This window comes from Rhinopithecus bieti, unplaced genomic scaffold (genome assembly GCF_001698545.2).
Source record: "Rhinopithecus bieti isolate Rb0 unplaced genomic scaffold, ASM169854v2 scaffold_27611, whole genome shotgun sequence".
Taxonomy (NCBI): domain Eukaryota; kingdom Metazoa; phylum Chordata; class Mammalia; order Primates; family Cercopithecidae; genus Rhinopithecus; species Rhinopithecus bieti.
Genome location: NW_016812730.1, coordinates 374,011 through 395,157, shown reverse-complemented (window position 1 = coordinate 395,157; position 21,147 = coordinate 374,011). Strand labels below are relative to the sequence as shown.

At 35.9% G+C, this 21,147-nt stretch overlaps 1 protein-coding gene across 3 annotated transcripts in view; it reads left to right on the top strand.

Moving 5' to 3' along the window:
* The window catches only part of TBL1XR1 (TBL1X/Y related 1), a 172,149-nt gene that overhangs the window by 126,578 nt on the left and 24,424 nt on the right, over nucleotides 1-21,147 (top strand). For 2 of the 3 annotated variants that reach the window (XM_017896619.1, XM_017896618.1), the window contains 5 exons: nucleotides 3,527-3,629; nucleotides 14,664-14,809; nucleotides 16,826-17,048; nucleotides 17,935-18,067; nucleotides 18,407-18,548. In XM_017896619.1, coding sequence (XP_017752108.1) covers nucleotides 3,572-3,629; nucleotides 14,664-14,809; nucleotides 16,826-17,048; nucleotides 17,935-18,067; nucleotides 18,407-18,548 — 702 coding nt within the window. In that variant the 5' untranslated portion in view covers nucleotides 3,527-3,571. The remainder of the gene's footprint in view (nucleotides 1-3,526; nucleotides 3,630-14,663; nucleotides 14,810-16,825; nucleotides 17,049-17,934; nucleotides 18,068-18,406; nucleotides 18,549-21,147) is intronic. The other variant, XM_017896620.1, reaches the window with a different exon arrangement.

Genomic DNA, 21,147 nt, shown 5'->3' with positions numbered 1-21,147 from the left:
ATATTTGGAGCAGTAGTTGTACAGTGAGTATATGCTGAACTCAATTTTGTGATGCTGAAAATGCTGTACATATTCAGTTCACTGAATGAGTCATAGCTGGATTGCCTCAATAGTCCTGTGTTTTTGTAATATTTGCTGAATTATTGTCTATAAAGTTATGCAGTTAGATGATATTTCATGGTGAACATTTACAATATTAAGTGAAGTTTTGAATATAGCCACTAATTGGCTAAATATTAAGGCTAATTTTGTGTTTGCTTTTGGCTACTTTGATACAGCTGTGGTTTAAGTAGTTGATTGTCTATAAGTGATTGGAATTTTAAATAAAAGCTTTTATGAGTATACAAGCGATTTCTGAGAGGAGGAAAGTTACAAAGATCTAATTTTTGGAAGGATCTCAGTTACTATTTAAGAATGAGTAAATATGATCAGGTAGAAGATATAAATAAATACTTTGTGAATTTATGAAGTGTCTATTTTGAATATCCTGTTTATTTAATAACCCATAAGCTCTTTGAGGGCAGGACTTCATTTATACATGATATACTCTTCATCAGGCCTGATACCTGGGTGGTAAAGTGTAAAGATTGGATGAGTATCTCAGGGCTGTTTTGTGACCTAGTTTAAAGACAGTTGTTCTAAAAGATACCATAATGGAGGGATTATAGTGGTAAGTCTTCTTGTGTACTCCTTGAGATCCAATTCCTAGTATCTAGTACTCATGCAGGCAGGTGAAGACTACATCACATTCTAGAGCATTCATCTGCCTATATAAACCATAATGGACAAGTTCTGCAAAGCATTATTTAGTCTACTAATGAAGTAGTGGCATTTTCTCTGATTTCACTCTTTGGCACATAGGCTTTTAAGTTGTTTTAGAAGTAGGCCTTTCAAGGTCTTTTTCCTTTAAAAAACTTACTTTTAATTGCCAGAAACTGATATAGCACTATAATCAATTAAATAATCAGTTTATAGCAGTTTGGACAGATAACTTTCCTGCTCTAATTCAGTATTTATTATGACTTAAAAATATACCAGCAGTATATATTTGTTGAAGGAATTTTTATAAGCAATAATTTATCATTTTGATTTGTATTTTTCTTTGCCCTGGAATGCATTAGGTGGTGTTGAAGCATCATTTATTACTAGTTTCAGCTGGGAAATTGATGGCCTTTGCTAATCAGAACCAGCATTGTGAAAAACCCTTGCAGATTGGATACTTTCGTCCAAGTTTTGGACTGAATGATATTAGGGGAGAAGAATATTTACTCTGTTTTCTTTGTCAGTCTATCTCACTTGGATTCCAACTAGCCCATCTCATTTTGGGAAATCCAAAAAATAAAATAGTTGCTAATTGCAATCATGATAGATCAAATTATGATTTAATTTCTTGTAATTGTATCATGGTTGGGGTTGGATGTTTTGTTTTTAAAGTCATTCAGTTCAGCGTGTCTTCAGAATTGAGTGAGTGCCTGCTGTGTGTGTTGAGCACAATGCTGCACCTTACTGGTGGTTAGGCTAAAGTTGAGCAAAGTGTCCTCCAGAGCATTCACCATCTAGTGTACTATAGTACTTCTAGACCAGTGCCCTGGGCCAGTATCCTAAAAGGAGTATTTGCCTTACCACTATAGTAAGCATGTAGTAAACATTCAGGTTATATAAAATTAATTGTACTCTTTGAATTAACTTTTTTGGTGAAGAGGTTACCTTTTCTTTGGATGAAGATGTTATAGTTGTCACTCTTCCTTTGTGGTTTCCCATCTCAGTAATTGACAGTACCAACCGTTCACTTGTCCAGAGAGAAACCTTTGATTCTTTCCTTTTCCTCAACTATGCCTCAACTGTGCATCCAGTCAGTTACCATTGAGTCTACCTCCTCAATATTTTTGGAACCCCAGTGTTCCTCTGTGACAGTCCAGGAGTTAGTCTTCTCCTGGATTACTGCAGTATCTTCCTAATTTGGCTCCCTAATTCCCCCTACTCCAATCTAGCTTCTTTATAATCTGTGCTTCTCCCTGCTCTTCCTGAAACTGTTTAATGGATTTGTTTTCTCTTAGTGCCGCCTTGAAGGTCCTCCTGAATATAGTTTCTGCCTGCATTTCAAGCCTTACTCGCCTGTGTCCTCACTCAGCCCTTCCACACCTACTGCAGCTCATGGGATGCTTCTGTTCACTCCCTCCCTTCCCCGAGCACCCTTGTTTTCAGGCCCCTCCTTTAGTCTGAAGACCAAGGACACTTCTTCTAAGTGTATTCCTAGACTGCTAACTTTAGTTAGGGCTGCTTCTGTGTGTGTCCACTAGAAAATTGTCATTGCCTCCCATTTGTCTGTCTCCCTGTGAGATACAAGCTTGATGGGTGGTACTTAGTCACCACTTTCTCCACAATTTAGGGCAGTAGCAGTTTGTCACGTAGTAGCCTACTCAAATGCTTGTTAATTTGTGATTTTTTTTTTTTTTAATCTGTTAACTACTTCATAAAGAAATCCATGATGTCACAGGACAACCAGCATACTTCCACTTTAGATATTTCTTTATACTGAATAGATGTGAATATATCATTTTTAAAGAAGAATCAGCAAACTACATTGTGGACCAAATCTAGCTCGCTCTCCTTTTATAAGGATCACAAGAAAGGTCTTTACATTTTTGTAAGTGCTTAGGGAAAAAATTCCAAAAGAAGAAGAATACTTTATGATACAATAATATTATGAAATTAAAATTTCAGTGTCCATAAGTTGAGTTTCATTGCAACACAGCCATACTCCTTTATTTACATATTGTATGTTGCTGCTTTTGTACCACACAGCGGAGTTGAGTAATTGTGACAGGCTGTATGGTTGATAAAGCCTGAAATATTTATTTTCTGACTCTTTATATAAAAGTTTCCTGACCTCTCCTTTAAATCATTTCTGTGATTTGAGAACAAATACAGATATGTGTATCTATATTAAATATATTTGAGTCATGCCTCAGTTATTCCCCCACTTCATGTTCAGGATTTAAGTATGTCCAGTAAGAGAGCATCATTTGAGTTTTGGGAACTGTATTCTAGCCTATCTCATACATACCTAGAGCTTTTTGAGCCTTGAACATTACAGATGAGATGTTGAGAAAATAGAGACTTCATATCCTGCCAAGTTTCATAGACAAAACTGTAGTGGATAACTCATTGCAAATAACTAACATTTTTTTATTTTTTAAATTTACTTCTTTTACAGTTAAGGATAAATATTGAGCTACTTTTATGCTACTTGATAAAATCATTAAAATATTATGCTAAAGCCCTCTTAAAAAAATTGTTTTATTTTTGCCAGTATGTTACTTTGAAGAAAAATAGCACCAGCCATGTTTTGGTTGTATTATCGTTTTACGAACTATTGTAAGTAACTTTGTCAGGGTTTATTGTTAGGCAATGTAGAACCTTCGTTTTACATCATTTAGTAAAATCAAATGGTTTTTACAACATTGTTTACATCTTGTTTAAAAATATTTTACTGAGAAAATAATTAACTTTGTTTTATTTTTAGGGTTATATCCTGTGTTGTGACCTCATGGTTTAAGTGGGAATAAAGATGAGTATAAGCAGTGATGAGGTCAACTTCTTGGTATATAGATACTTGCAAGAGTCAGGTGAGTACTTTTATAAAGTAAATAGGCCTCAAATTACTTTAATATTCTCAAAATAATCTTTTATGCATTTGAAATTTGTATCAGTCCAAACCGTTGAACTTTGTATGTTTCCTTAATGTCTGGACTGCCATTTTAAAGCTATGTTTTACTGCATGGTTTAACTCTCTGACTCTTTCAAATATGTTGGAAACAAGGCAATTACTTGTAACAGTTCGGCTTTCACTGTTCAAAGACCATTTTTAAAATTTGTTATGAGGTGAGATTATTGCATATGTTTAGTAGGAACGTAAAAGCTTTTAGCCACCATCAGTTTGATAGTGTGTATCCAGAATCCTCAATTAAATGTTGTTGGTCCTAATTGTAGTTCATATTTTGGAAATTAAATTAACAGTATTTTCCTAGAATGCTTTCAAAATTATTATCCGAATTGATTAAGTGTATCCTTGTTCTGAATTGTTATTATTGTAATGGGAGTAATTATAAATAGAAATCATTGAAAGCAACTGATACTAAATCAATCAGTGATCTTCCAAGTTTTATTAATAGATAAAACAAAAGGAATACTGCAAGGGAAAATGTAGATGGATTAAGCAAAAATGTAAAAGTAGAAGAGGGAACGCGGTTGGGTATGGGTGGAGGTATAGGATGATGAGAAAGGTTAATTGCAATGGAAGTGCCGATTGCTACTAAAAAATGAAAGCATTTGGTGGTTTCAAATGTCATGGTCTAGAGATTGAATTTTAGAAATTATACTGTAAAGTTACTGTAATGTTTTAGTAAGGTGAGGTGCCCCGTAAAAAAGATAACTTTGGTAGTCGAGTGTGAAGGAGGATGGAAGGATGAAGTAGAGGTCTGGGCTTGTAGAATATTGAGCCCTTAGTTTATAGTTTTGAGACTTGAATCATTTTTCTTGTGTGGCATAGTTAGTTGTCCTTTCCTATACAAGGAATACAAACATGGCTTTCGATCTGAGAGCCTGTTGCTTGCTGAGATTTTTCCAGTTGTTCTTCGGTGCTGAGCATTTTTTGGGGGTAGAGGTTTTCTATTCCCAAGCACGATCACTGCCGCTCTCTGAGGTGTAACAGCTGTGAAAGTGATGTCCAGAAGGACAGGGAGGGAAAGAGAGATTAGTGTCCAAGCCCACAGAGAATAATTTATAATGAAGCTTCGAAGTTAATAGCTCTTGTTTTGTTTTCCTTGTTTAAACTGGTAGAGTGGTACTGAAGGTAGATCTAAAAGACGACTTCCAAAGAATTGTTTTGAATAAGATAAAATGATTAATAAAGTGAAAAAGTAGTAACTAGTGATTGTTACATATGTAACTTGTAAACAAGTTTAACAATTTCAAATACTTGTGTTTGAAAATTGTTATGTAGTACTTTCACCCAAAATGGAAAAAGTTTTTTGATTAGAGCAAACTCTGCTTTCTGCTTTTAAATTTGATCACCTTTTAAGCCAGAGCTTTGAGACTTTTGGACACTGGAGCAAAAACCATGTGAAGGATCAGTAGATGGGAAATATATTGTAAAGGCTTGTTGGTGTATGGTAAAGACAACTATTTAGGTTGAACCATATAAAGTTACTGCTTTTGGAAGTTAGAAACAGTTGAATAGCTCAGCAGTGCTTTGTGGTTCAGTGGTGTTAATGAGAGCACTCATATTTTCCCTTTTTTAAACAAAAGTCCACAAATTGATACTTGATGTTACTGTAAGAAAACAGTAAAAAGGAGCAATAAAATAATATTCTCGTTTAATTTCTGAATGAGTAGATAAAATATTATCAAAAGTGTGTTTTTGTTTTGTTTTGTTTTGTTTTGTTTTGTTTTTGAGGTGGAGTTTCGCTCTTGTTGCTCAGGCACCTTCTGGGTTCAAGCGATTCTCCTGCCTCAGCCTCCCGAGTAGTAGCTGGGATTCCAGGCATGCACCACCACACCTGGATAATTTTGTATTTTTAGTAGAGACGGAGTTTCTCCATGTTGGTCAGGCTGATCCCAAACTCCCAACCTCAGGTGATCCGCCAGCCTCGGCCTCACACAGTGCTGGGATTACAGGCGTGAGTCACAACACCTGGCCCAAAAGTCTTCTTCAACTTGCTTTTCTTCTTAGAGAAAAAACCCTTCTAAATTCCATGTTTTAAGATGTTTTGTGTTGAAATAAACATAAAGCAAAAATTTTTTAAAATTTGTATGGTAGACTGATATATCAAGTTCTCCATGATTGTTTAGTATGTTCTTAGGTGTGCTTTGTATATTCTTTACAAAGTTTTAGACTTTACAATGTAGTGGCGATGCTAAATCACATTTCTAAAAATGTGAACACCAGTCCCTCGGTAAAAATTGTAATTTCATATTTACATTATGATTTATAGGGAAAAATCAGACTCAACTGATGACATTTTGACTTATGGCAGTTTTCCCAGTACTGCAACTTGCCATAAATTTAAGAACTGCTTATGTAAGAGTTCTGAAGTTTGATCCTCTGACTACCTGCATCAGAGTCACACTGAGTGGGGCCTGGGAATCTGCAATTTACAAATGCCCCAGGTGATTCTTTTGGCTTAATAAAGTTTGAAAGCCACTGGTCTATATTAGTTGTAGGACAATTAGAACTTGACAAGAAAATTGATAACAGGTATTTAGCATATTCACAATATCGTGACAGAAAAATTATGCTGAGTATTCAAGATGAAGTAGAAAGCATGGAGTGTACACCTGCTGCAGTCTGGGCTATGAGAACATATCCTAAAGAGGGACTGCCACTCAAAGTGTTTATTTGTGTTTGTGGGTCAGGTGGAATCATGAGGTAGCAGAAATAATGAGGCATTTTTATGTCTTAAAGGATGCCACGAGATACTTATTTGAAATTGCATCCAGAAATAGGATACGGAAGAGAGTTTGAGAATGTTACAGTTCTGTGAACTCAGCACAGAGTTCAGACAGAACCCAGAATCTCACCCATAACAAATGCTCATAGTAGCTTTAGATCTGGGCACTTGCCACCTATTCCAAAAGCTTTTTCTTGGTTCTGATCTCCAATTGTACTAAAATATGACTATTTTTGCAATAGATCCTAATTCAGAATCATCAAGTACAGTAATGTCTTCTCTGGGTTGTTTTGGGGATTCGTCATATTTGTCACCACAACCTACAAATGATACTTATTGAGAATTAGTCATTCAATATCTGAGAAATACGATATAAATTGCTCTTAGGTTATAACTATGTTTCTTGAAAGATCTAAAGTAATACTGAACAAACTGGAATCTTTATACTGCTGCTTTCCCTGCAATAGAGCACTGAATTGGATTAGGAGATAGCAGAAAAGGAACATCGTGGCAAAGGAAGGATTTGTGCAGAGACATTCAAAGGACTGGTTTGTGAAGACTTCCAAAAGGAAAATAAAATTTCCCCTGGCTTGTCTTATTATCTAAAGACTGTCCAAAACACGTTGTGAAAGTTTTATGATAAAACTTCACAAAGTTTTATGATAAATACGTGGTTTAGTAATACTGTTTTTCTGTAAGAACTTTTAACATTTGTTCTCTGCATATTGTTCAGCGTTGACTGTGGTATCTATCTCCAGAGGGAAAAATCACTTAAATTGTTTTAAATGTTTTTTACTGTTGTCAATACTAGAAGATACTATCTGTTGAAAGTTTCCCTCCTCCTCCAAAATTACATAAATTCTCAGATTCATTTTTTTTCACTTACAAAATATGTTGTTATGGAGAAGGGATTTACATTGTGATATTCAGCCTCAAATATTTGATGGACTTCTTTATTTTAAATAGGCCATCCTTCAGACTCATCAAAACTAAAGAAAATACATTTATTGTAGGGTTTTATTAACTATTGTAACTCTTTATTTTTTGCAATTTTATCACTAGAAAGTTCACCCTATGCAAATTTCTTTGGTCCTCACCATTCTGCCTGTTTATGAAGTAGACTTCCCTATTCAACAAATATTTCCTAGGGAATAAAATGATTTTTTTCTCTTTAGAAATGACTTGAAAACTGAGCGTATTTGATATATAGTACTGTAAGTAATGATTAACTTGATTCAAAAGTATTGTTCCTTTAATTAGTGTTTGCCCAAGGGCATTAATTTCATTGCCCTGGTAACTTATCTAGCAACTATATGCAGATAAATACTTATAGTGGTACAGGCTAAGTTGCATATAGTAGGACCTGATACAGTGTTAATTTTAGAGGCACTAAGGTGGTTTGGACCTTTTTAATCTCTCCCCCACCTTTTACATCACCATCGACTCCTGTGGTTATTTGCAGTTGTGGTTTATTTTTTTTTCTGAAGAAATACTTTCTGGCAATTATTTTTGAACTTTCTGACACCTGTCTTTCTTACAAGAAAACCTCTTTTCTATAAGAAGATGTCATTTTATCTTGCTTCAGTTGTATATTTGCTTTAGGGAAAGAATTATTGATACTAGATTTAACTATTACATGTCTAAGAGCTCTATAACTTCTCCATTTATATTGTACTTGACTGTTGGAAGCTATGAAACAGTCACATCTTATAATTAAAAGACTAACTGGAATTGCAAAATCAAAATGTCCTTATTGCTAAAATGAGTAACTTTCTAGATAGTGATTCTGAATATTATTACTTTTAAAAAATTTATTTAAAAAATAACTGATGTTGCATACTGTATTTATAGGAAAGATAATATATAAGAAGGAAATACATACAATCTGTATTAGGGTTCTCTAGAGGGACAGAACTAATAGGATATGTGTATATATGAAAGGAAGTTCATCAAGGAAAATTGACTCACACAATCACACGGTAAAGTCCCACATAGGCCGTCTGCAAGTTGAGGGGCATGGAAGCCAGTGGTGGATCAGTCTGAGTCCCAAAACCTCAAAAGGAGGGAACCTGACAGTGCAGCCTTCCATCTGTGGCCAAAGGCCCAAGAACCCCTGGTAAACCACTGGTGTAAGTCCGAGAGTCCAAAAGCTGAAGAACTTGGAATCTGATGTTCGAGGTCAGGAAGCATCCAGCACAAGAGAAAGATGAAGGCTGGAAGACTCAGCAAGTCTAGTCTTTTCTATGTTCTTCGCCTGCTTTATCCTAGTTGTGCTGGCAGCTGATTAGATGGTGCCCACCCAGATTGAGGGTGAGTCTGCCTCTCCCAGTCCACTGACTCAGATGTTCATCTCCTTTGGCAGTACTCTCACAATTTTATCCAGGAACAATAGTTTGTATCCTTCAATCCAGTCAAGTTGACACTCAGTATTAACCAGGATGATATATAAGAAGGATGATACATGTAGGCTTCAAGAGTTTGGTTTATGAAGGGTCTCCTTATCTCTCTTGCACCCTAACTCCCTCCATTTTTTCCCCCTAACTTTTTCAACGGGATTTTCTGTCTCCTTAGAAATAAAGGCCTTGTACCATACCATTTTTTTTGAGATGGTGATTATTACTTCAAATGTTGTATTTGTTTGTAAGATCACAAGTCAGCACCATAGACAATTATTTTTTAATTTAGACAACGTGATCACAGTAGGCACAAACTAACCTTTATGTATAACATTAACGCTCTGACCTGTACTACCATGTAACGTATAGCTCTTTCATTCATTTTTTTTGTTTTATTGTAGCAGTTTCACATTAGCCCTGTAATGGTTAATGAATATTACAGTGCAGTTTCTTTGTTGACTCAGATAAATGTAACTGGGACGTTCTGTCCTGTGTACCTTACGCCCAGTGCCATTTATAAACAGACATTACCAGTGGATTCAATGGAGTCAGGTTAAAGTGGTTATCAGTAACGTGCTTCTAGGCATGAAGAACTGCACTGAAGAGGGCTCAGCGTCTGGTATGTCCACCTTCAGTCTGCCTTTCAGTTTTTATCAGTAGATGACCAGCTACAGACGTGCAAGTAGGTATATAGTTTTGTTTTATAATCAAATGTAATATAGAATAACCTTGATTTTATACACATGGTTATATCCATGACTAATTAACAATAAACAGCAAGCAGTTGTCATAAATACTGATAATTATAATTGTTTCTTTCCCCAAATAAGTTTTCTCCTCTTTTGTAAGCTGAATTACCATTTTTTGGTGACGCAGGAAATTCATATTACACAGTCCTGCTAACACACTTATCAAAGGACAATGGCCCTTTAATAGTTGTCAAACAGAGAATTTGTTCAGTGTTAATTAGCATTTTTTTGTTTGTTTTTTAGGACTAGCCAGCATAGTGAGAGTATAAGGAAACATGTAAATTGCTTTTGACATTATTAATTTGTATAATTTTTTTGGAAAGCAATTTGGCAGTGATGAAAACCTTCTTTAAAATGCTTATATCCCCTTCAGCTTTTGAAGGAATCCATCCTAAGGAGAGAGAGAGAGAGAAAAAAAAAATTGTACATGGCAAAAGCCTATACATATAGATATTTGAGGTAAGATTCTTCTAAAATAGTGATCATTGGAAAAGTTCAAAGGTCCAGCCATGGCATGAATAATTTACTGGCTGAGTGTTACGATGCTATTAAAATTATTTCAGAAAGTATTATTTATTTAAAATGTTCATAGTTACATGTATTTTTAAGGGCAAAATTAGGGCACGAAATTGTATGGCTCGTGTATAAGTACTAGGTCTAGCTCTTCAATGACAAAGATCCCCTGTGTCATTTTTTCCCCCATCCTGTTTACCTTTTCTAATATCTGGATCTGTAGGGCAGAGTTGGAGTCAAGGAAGCATTGGATGATGAGAACATGAGTATAATTTTGCTAGGTTTTTCTGACTTGAAGCTTAAATAGGACCTTGGATCAATCATATTTTTGTTTCAGATGCAGTATGTTGTGGTCATATTTAGGCTTTGCCTTTTTCACCAGTTTGTCTCATCTAGTCATCCTGTACCATAACCTTGGTGTTCAGGGTCCATTTTCTTATTCTTGTATTGCCTATTTGCAAGGTAGAGTTGGCAGGCTCTATGTGACTAACTCTCCTTTGAGAACACAGTCCCTAACATTCTTACAGAAAGCACTTCCTGAAACAAGCAATCTATAGAAAATGGCTGTTTTGTGATCTCATGCGTGCCACCCCACTCCCTACCAGCTGCCGTTGCTTGTCTCTGTCACTGAATGGCTATATACTTCATGTGTTTCAGCCTTATTTCTTTCTGGAGTCTCTCTTCTACTCCCTAAATCTCAATACCCTAGTCAGTGTTTAGAGTGTACTTGATTACAGAGGCACTATCAGATTTGCTCTTACCCTTGGAAAGAAGGGATGCTATTTTAGATGGTCATGCCGGATTCTAACATTTAACAGATTTAGGTGGTCTCTTTTGCCTCCTATTATATAAATCAAAAGCTGTCCCTGGAAAAAGCCTTTTCTGCATTTATATTTACAGATAAATGGAAATAGCTTCTGGCACGAAACTAGTTCAAGTTTTAGATTTTCCAAGGAAGACTTAAGTCATATGCTTTTCTGGAGTCACAGATTTTTTTTTATGTGCCAAAATACATTATAGTATAATTGCATTCTAATTTAAAAAAAGTTTATTGAGTACTTGTTGACTCAGGTAATGTGCTAGTTTCCCAGAATTAAAGGATTACTAGACATAAACCCTTTTATCAGGATCCCAGTGTAGTAGTCACACAAAGGCAAACAACCATAGCCACAGAGATGATAAATCAGTGTGTTAAGTGCCACACATAGATAAATTTTAGGATCAGCATAGGAGAGACTGATTAGCCCTGGTATAGTGAAAGAGGATTTCACCTCCATTCGATAGGAGAAAGAGCAAAGGAGCACATAAGGCTCAGAGGCGTGATATGTAACACAGCATATTCAAATTATATCTATTTGCCACCACTTGAATTTATTGTGTAATGGGAGTGAGACGGGGGGTGTGTAGTATTGAGATGAGACTGGAGAAACAGAAGAGCCAGATTACAAAAACAACTGTGTGCCATAGTTAGGCGTTTGACCTTTATTATGAAGGCCAAGGGGATCACTGAAAATTCTCAAACAAGAAGTGATATGACCAGTTTTTTGTTTTACAGGTAATAGTCTAGCTGTAGCTTGGCATATATACTGAATTGAGGAGGAGGGGAAAGAAATGTATATAGCAAAGTGTAATGGGGACTACACACAGATCTGGCAGAAAAGGTAAGGTGATGAGTATATACAGATGGTAGAGTGGTAGGATTTGGAGTAGGATGGTAGGATTTGGTAAATTGTCAAATGCCAGGGACCGAGAGAGAACAGGGAGTTAGGATGACTATGACTTTCAGGTGTAGTGAAATGAGATCAGAGGTTTCTAAGGAAAAGTAGTTTTAGGGAGGGGAAGAAGAAAAGTAATTTCAAACATCATAATTTTAAACTGCTATGTAATGCCATGGCTAGAAATAAATAAAATATTCTAGTTGAATTCAACATTTAAGCAGAACGTTTAAGTGTGGAACTTCTCTAGGGTAAACATTAATGAGAAGTGCCAGAACAATGCTAATGACTACTTCAGGGATGTTTTGTTGCTATTTGAGAGCATCGTAAGTACATCTGCAGTACCTTCAGATGCATGTAAGCACCTGTGATAGTTTTTCTCCTGGTCTGACAGAACAAATTGAGGATATCTGCAGCATTCCAGCCGGAAATTGGCACAGTTCCACCTGCTATTCTTGAACATATTATTACTTTAAACTTAAACGCTATAAGCTAATTAAATAGAGTCTAAATTGAACAATTTTGACTATTTAAATTACAGCCATGAATGAAGTGTACAGAAATCATGTACTTCAAACAAATTTATAAGCATTATATAAGTCAAGACACTTTCAAAACCTTGGCAGTAAATATGGCAGTAAGATGGCTCATTGTTTCATGCACTGTGTAACCACTTTCCAGGACCCTGAGTTGAAAACAAAAGTCATCTTTTACTTTCTGTCAGGAAACAGGAGCTCACTCTCTCCCTTAGCTTTATCCTTGACCATATTTTAACTGTTCAAGAGGAGTAGTAGAGTCTCTGAATGAATTTGAATCTGTACTTTCTCATTTATTAGTTGTGTTTTTCCATTAGATTATAAAATAATAAACTTATATGTTTGTGCACAGTATCTAGCGTATGGTATAGGCCCTCCATAAATGATGTCTTCTGTCTCAAAGTTTTCTTAAATCTCTTAAGCTGCTTGGCTGTTTGGCTGTTTTTACTATGGATGATTTACTGTGAATTTATTCAGGGAGGGGATATATAATTGAAAACAGGAATCTCCAACTTCACTGCCTAAGGATTTTGCTGCTGTGTCTCTCATTGTTTCTCCCCATCCTCCCTCATCCTTATTCTGTTTTCTACCTTGGTGATCTGAAATCTACTCATATTCGGGTAGTTGTGGGTTTCTTGATAGGGACAAATCAAAACGGTGCTTCTTCACCCCCTGCCCCATTGGTATCTTTCTTAGCTATCTCTGTGAGTTCAGATTAAGGTGAAAATTATAAATGCATTTAATTATGATCTTGCCTATGGGCAAAATCAGGGGCTAAAATCAAGGTCTTAGAGGGAAAATTTTTCCACTTACCTTTTCCACTGTGTGGGTTAGATGTTGTGAACATAATGGGTTAGGTGTTCCAAAGAGAGAAGGTGGGGGTTATGAGGAAAATCAACTTAGGTGTACTTTGACTATCAAATAACCAAATTTTCCTAGCCACATGCTGTTTGTGAGCCCACAGTATTTTATACTAGACTGTTTATCAGTACCACAAGGAATATAAGAGTGGAAGCACAAAATCCAAAAAAGACATGTACTGAACACTGAAAAACTAGACAGTCTAGCCAACAGAGATACTATATAGATTAAATCAGTTTAACCAAGACCCAAAATAAGCCCATATTTATATCCTTTATTTAGTATAAATGTTTATTAATATTCTGTATTACATGTACAATTTAATTGTTTAAAATACTTCATAAAAATTACTACTTAATGATAAATCATGGTTATTATTTCAGTAAATAACCATCCTTGGTTTATCAGCTTATTAGAATTTTACCTTTGAGTTTTGACCAGATATGCACAAAAGCAAGGCCAGCGTAAAGAGATTTTATTAAGTAAGTGCTTTGGTTTTAAGTATTTCAGGTTAAAACTAAGTAATTGCTAATAGAGACCTATAAACAAGATAATCATTTGCTAGCTGTTCATTTCTTAAATATTTCATATAGATGCGTTATTACTAAGTGGCAAAGAATTGGTATTTTTTAAAGCACTTAATTCATACATAAAATGGTATTTAACCATTACGATTTTTTACTATTTAAATTTATTTTTAATTAGTTTTATTAGTTTTCCTAAGTAGTTTCAAAGAGCTCCAAAATACTGAATTTATCAGATATTTGACAGTTTATATGTAGAAATTTAAATACTTCAGATTTTACCTGAGTACTAGATTGCTTTAAAGACATTATTGAATTATAACTACATAGTAGTTAACAATTACATGAAGTAAATGAAGATCATTCAGAATGAATGAATTCCTATTTAAAGCGTATTATGTGTACCATTTTTGAGAAATGCTGAATACTTGAACTGGGATGAAAGAAAATTTGAAATAAATTTCCTTAATTCTAGATGTAAAAAATGTTAAAATATACTACAGAAATATTAAATGTAACAATCTATCTTCGCCTGATTTATCTTAAGTGAAGCAGTTGAATTACATGATTTCCAAAGACTTGTTTTACCTTTTAAGTTTGATGCCTTTTGTTAAGAAAAGTTGTGTACTATGACTACATTTTAGAAAATTTGAAGCTACACAATCAAGTATTTACTAGAAATTTTAAAGAGTGCATTAGGTAATTAAGAGAAAAAGAAAATATGTAAAGGCCGACATGTTTACACACACACACACACACACACACACACACACACGCACACACGACCTTAGCATACTGGTCTGGGATTTTAAATGGTTAGAATGGGATTTCGTAAGATTATAGTGATCTTTTTTGTGTGTCATTTAGAATGTTGCCACTAGGAAAATAAATTCTCATGCCTTTTCTTTTGTTTTTAGGATTTTCTCATTCAGCATTTACCTTTGGTATAGAAAGCCATATCAGTCAGTCCAATATAAATGGTGCCCTCGTCCCACCTGCTGCATTGATTTCTATCATCCAGAAAGGTCTACAGTATGTAGAAGCAGAAGTTAGTATTAATGAGGTAAGGAAGACTTACTTCAAGTACTAATTTTTACTCTTAAATATGCCGTTAAGTCAGCTGTCTTGCTTGCTTATTCAGTATTCTCACTTTAGCTTCACAAGGTTAACAATAGTGCAGACAGATCATCCCTAATGTAGTAGTCAGGTTGCACCGGCAAGGTGTTGGCGCCTAGTAGTTTGTTTGCCTTCATCTGTTTTTATAAGTAAACACTAAGAAATAATTTTTATTAACAGCATTGTGCTGTGGAATGCTAAGATCATAATTATTGGCCTGAAAATTGTAAATTCTCACATTATTTGAATACACCCTAATTTAAACTAGTTTATAGTTGAAGCCAACTCTGGATGGTACTGCCAATCTAAGGACTACATGTGAATAGTTTGTTTGGCTTAGGTGTCAGCATACTGTGGCCCATTAGCCAAATGCTGCTCTCTGTTTTAGTAAATAAAATTTGATTGGAACACAGCCACACTCATTTACATATTGTCTATGGCTACTTTTGGCAGAATAGTGGTTGCAACAGAGACCTTATGGCCTGCAAAGCCTAAATTAATATTTACTGTCGACTCATTTACAGAAAAAGGTTGTAAACCCCTGGTCTAGTTTAAAATGTTGTTTTTGGTTTTGGTTTTGTTTTGGGTGTGTGACGGAGTCTTGCCCTGTTGCCCAGGCTGGAGTGCAGTGGCGCAATCTCGGCTACTGCAGCCTCTGCCTCTTGGCTTCAAGCGATTCTCCTGCCTCAGCCTCCTGAGCAGCTGGGATTACAGGCACCCATCACCACGCCCAGCTAATTTTTGTATTTCTATAGAGACGGGGTTTCCCCATGTTGTCCAGGCTGGTCTTGACTCCTGACCTCAGGTAATCTGCCCACCTCAGCCTCCCAAAATGCTGGGAGGTGATCCACCACACCCAGCCTAGTTTAAAATTTTTGTGTATAGTGTGGAGCTTTTCCCATTGCTTTTATTTCAGAGATTAACATGTTCCACTTTTGCGAGTATTTTTTAAACTGAAGTATCCATGATTTCTGTATCAATGATTATTACTAGAATTAGAAATTACATAATATACTAAAATGGATTTTTTTGTTTGTTTCCTCAGCTCTTTGAGTGAAAATCCACTAACACAAAACTAAATTTTTTCTTACAACGTGTGTAAATTTGACATAGCGCTTATTCCACAGTGTATCTGTGTTGGGTGTAGTATATTTTTTAAATTATTTATAAGTTAAAATACTTTCTTCCGTTCCTCAAATATTACGTTACAATTGCAGTTCAGAAACACTGCAAAACGTGCTGTGTTTTGCAGCTCACATTACCCTACGATGACACTGTAGATTGTCACTGGTACGCGTTTACCAGTTTAAGTGAACCAGACTTCACATATGCATGTTCCCAGCTAATTTGTACTCTTTGTATTTCTGACTTGCTCTGTGTTTGTGTCTCTTCTTATGCTTACTTGGAGAACTCTTTATTAGGAATTTCCTAATATCAATAAGTGGAGCTTTGGAAATTTCAACAACTCCCTAATATTCAAGAGCACTATAGCTCATGAAGTCTATTTCTGCTTCAATATTTGAATCAAATCACAAGAAACTTTTAGCTCAAAGTTTTAGTTTTTTAAAAGAGGTATTTACTATAATGGGGCACCAGGCCTCTGATCATTATATGAGCTATTCCATATTGTTTGTTGCTTTGACTAACAGAATTTCAGAATCTAATTAATAAACCTGTTTATCAGCTTGGCCTACATCTTATCCCTTTCATTTCAGCTCTTATCTGTACAGCTCTATACTGTAATAATAGTGTGAACTAAATAAAAAGGAAAATTTAAGCAGTCATTTCCAGTTGCTGCTTGTAGTTTCTTTATTCCCTCCGGACTCCTTATATGAATTCAGCAAGTTCCTCAAAATATTTTTCTAGGAATGAAGATTTTCATTTCATTTCTGATTTTGTATAAATACAAATAACTTTAAATATTGCCTTTGATTTTTCTTCTCTCACAATTTTCCAAATCCAGGATGGTACCTTGTTTGATGGTCGACCAATAGAGTCTCTGTCCCTGATAGATGCCGTAATGCCTGATGTAGTACAAACAAGACAACAAGCTTATAGAGATAAGCTTGCACAGCAACAGGCAGCAGCTGCTGCAGCTGCCGCAGCTGCAGCCAGCCAACAAGGATCTGCAAAAAATGGAGAAAACACAGCAAATGGGGAGGAGAATGGAGCACATACTATAGCAAGTGAGCTCAGACAAGAATTTTTTTTTTTTTAATTACATGGTTTATTTATTTTTTAAACTTTTAATTCGGGATACATGTGCAGATTTGTTAAATAGATGAACTCATGTCACAGGGGTTTGTTGTACAGACTGTTTCATCACCCAGGTACTAAGCCTAGTGCCCAATAGTTATTTTTTCTGATCCTCCTCTTCCTCCCACCCTCCATCCCCCAGGAAGGTCCCAGGAGATAAGAATTTTTAAAAATTTATTCTCAGAGGAAATATTTGCTCTAACAGAATGTCCCATCTTCTAGGCCGAAAAATTTCATCTGTTACTTGCACCAACTTGTTTCCTTAACTTGTATCACACAACTCAGATTTTATTCCTGAAGCTCCAAAAGCTAGATTTACTTTTATTTTCTTTTAAAATATCTAGAAGCCCTTTTCCCATCATTAAATGAATTTTTGTATCTACATTTGATTTCTAAATGAAATTGTAATACTAGTTATCAAAAAATACCATAGAGCTCCGACATTGAGATGAAAGGCAACTCATGTTATATGAATGATATCAGCAACCCCTACTGGCAGAAACTCAGAATAGTACTGGTAGACATTATGTTTAGTTCAAACCATTTTATCGTTTTATCCATGTTTAAGTCTAATCATTTAAAATCTGCATCCCACCCCACCCCATCCCTCTTAAAAAAAAAAAGTGTGGTCAATACTTAATTAAAGGTAAGAATTTATTTTCTATGTGACTAAGACTGTGTAGTCATGTTCAGCTTAACTTGATAATGTTAACACTGTATGTGATAAAGGAAGGTATTTGCTAGTTAAGAATTCACCCATCCGCCATGTTGTAATACTGCCTAACTGGAATTGCTTACTTGTTTTTCACAATGCAGATAATCATACTGATATGATGGAAGTGGATGGGGATGTTGAAATCCCTCCTAATAAAGCAGTTGTGTTGCGGGGCCATGAATCTGAAGTTTTCATCTGTGCCTGGAACCCTGTTAGTGATCTCCTAGCATCAGGGTGTGTTTCTCAAAGTGATACTAAAATGGCTTTTACAAATATCTTACTGAGCGTTTTATAAACATATGCATTATTCAGGTTTTCTCTTGTTGCTTATTTGTGGCCATTTTGTCTCTGTAAATGTTTTATTCCTTCATGAAGTAATTGTAGAATTTTTAATTAAACTTACTGTTTCGAGAACGCTTGGGGGTCCCAACGTGTAGAATGGGAAAACTACTGGAAAATCTGTGGTAGTTTAGTTTTTATTTGCCTTATTAATATTCGGATGTAAATATCTTGCCTTGATTCTGATAGTTGAGAATGTCATGAGGATTTAAAATACATTGCATGCTTTTATAGGTCTGGAGACTCAACAGCAAGAATATGGAATCTTAGTGAGAACAGCACCAGTGGCTCTACACAGTTAGTACTTAGACATTGTATACGAGAAGGAGGGCAAGATGTTCCAAGCAACAAGGATGTCACATCTCTAGATTGGAATGTGAGTGTCACTATATCCATGATGGATATAATTACTAGTATACCTAACCCTCAGAGCCTCAGACTCATGGCAGGGTTTGTCTATTTGTTCAGAAATTGGGGTTTTATTAACTAGTAACCAACTGGGAGTCATCGCCTGCCAGCCGTCTCCTCCACTGTGGTGTTAAAGACACAAACTTGCCTTAGACCAGGGTACAATGTCCAGCTCTTCAGTGTATCCCGCAGCATCTCCTTGGTTAAGTTGTTACTTTTTACTCTGTACTTCGTTTTCCTTAAATGTCAAGTAGATCTGTGAAAATGGTACCTAAATATTTGAGATAATAGGCGAAAATTCTTACCATAATAACAAACAACATACTAAATCCATAACAACCGAGTTCTTAGTTGGGGGATAAAAGAATTCTATGTAGCAGAAAACATGTTCTTGTTTTTCTCTTTGTTCTGTGAACTGTTACAACTTTATTACCAATTTCCTTTTAGGGATCATTAGTCTAGATAACATCTAAATTTTATTCCCACTGTAGGAATCTTCTAATTCTCTGATTCTGTGTATGATTCAACATCTTTCAGGACAACTTGACTACTCTGACTTACAAAAAACTTTGACTTCATTGTTGATAAATTCTCACCATTTAGTTATAAATACATCTCTTACCTCACCCTGCTAGCCCCCGCCCCGCCTCCAAACCTCTTAGATCTATTTCAGCATTGCAAAGAATATCTCACGATAGTAGTTCTTCCTCAGCAAATGAATGTTCTTTTCTCTTCTATTTAACAACCCTTTGTGGGCTTTCTAAAGGATCTTCTAATTCTTTTCCCAAGGAATGAGATCTATCTTTAAAATCATTATTCCCACTAAAGTTCTCAGTTTCTGTGACATGTTTTTTCAGAAATCGTAACTAGGTATTTTTAGCATTTTCTTCCAAAATTGCCAGCAGCATGTTTACTCTTCCCCTCCGTATGACAATTCTAAAAATTCCAAAGGGGTTTAGCACACGGTAGTATTATTTACTTGTAGGATCAAGATAGAATTATTTTCTTAATATGGGCCCTTATTGTATCTTAGTTCAGACATATAGCTTTCTTATGCTACCTGGCCCACTGGTCATGTTAATTTAATGAAATTTACAGTTTACACTGAAAAGGATGGTTAATGAATGAATATTGGTTTGTTGAGCTTGGTAGTTCTGAACTGCATTTTATAGTTTTGAAAAGTGTGGGCTTTTTGAAAATGTGTTAATCACGGTGAGCTTGGAAAACATCATCCTTGATCAATAATTCTTTTCCGTGGCTAAAGCAAGAGAGCCTGTGAGATTTCTCATCTTTAAAGTATTCTTTTTTTTTTTTTTTGAGATGGAGTCTCGCTCTGTCGCCCAGGCTGGGGTGCAGTGGCCGGATCTCAGCTCACTGCCAGCTCCGCCTCCCGGGTTTACGCCATTCTCCTGCCTCAGCCTCCCAAGTAGCTGGGACTACAAGCGCCCGCCACCTCGCCCGGCCAGTTTTTTGTATTTATAGTAGAGACGGGGTTTCACCGTGTTAGCCAGGATGGTCTCGATCTCCTGACCTCGTGATCCGCCCGTCTCAGCCTCCCAAAGTGCTGGGATTACAGGCTTGAGCCACCGTGCCCGGCCTTAAAGTATTCTTTTCCTAGTTGAGCAGTTCATGAACTAAAACATTTAGGGACTGATAGTTTAGAGGAAACTTAACATTGTGTAGAATCTGGAAATAAGCTTTTACTGTTGACTTCAACATGGCTCCCCTTCTTCTTCAGATAGAGCCCTAAGGGATTGCCATGTCTTAGCAGAACTGAGTCTGCATTTCCCAGAACCAGCATTTGTTTCTGTTTGTCACTTAGCCATACTGCTAAAATGGCTTGAGAGATGTGAAATAGGTGATCTTGTTTTGAATGCCCTTACCAAAACCCATCAAGAATATGTCAAGTAATGCAGGATTTCATTCTCCAGTAATGTTTAGTCATTCTAGCAATAGTCTGTTTACTATAATCGGTAACTTTTGCGTTTGCATAGAGTTAGTTAGATCTGTCCTTTTATTACACCATTCATCGAGGCAAGGTGCGTAGCAAGGGAATATAAGTTGAGACAAATTTATATGGACTTTTCCTCCTGGTAAAGTAGGCAGTTATTCTTACTTCATTAACTATAAAGTCAGCCTGCGCTCTTTTCTGGCTCTTTTGCTTGTGTTGCTCTTTTTATTGGCAAATATTTCATAGTGGGAAGGGATTAATAATAGAAAGGAACATTCAAATTTTTAAGAATCCGATCATTTGAAACAACGATATTGTTTGGATCATACACACACACTTTGTTTTAGACAGTAAAGGATTTAGAGGAATGGCCATATAAAACCTTCTAATCACATTTTAAAGTTTTCCTTTTTTTACTTCTAATCAATCATTCTAAGATTATGAATTTGATATTCGCCCCAATCCACCACTCTACCTTCATTGTTAGTTGTGTGAGTCTGTGAGAATACTTTGGGCATGCATGAGGCGGGATGATGTAGATCCTGGTCCAGAGCTATTACTGTCAATTGTTGAGCTTTGGATATAAGGTCCCCGTACAACGCTAGCTTCACAACAG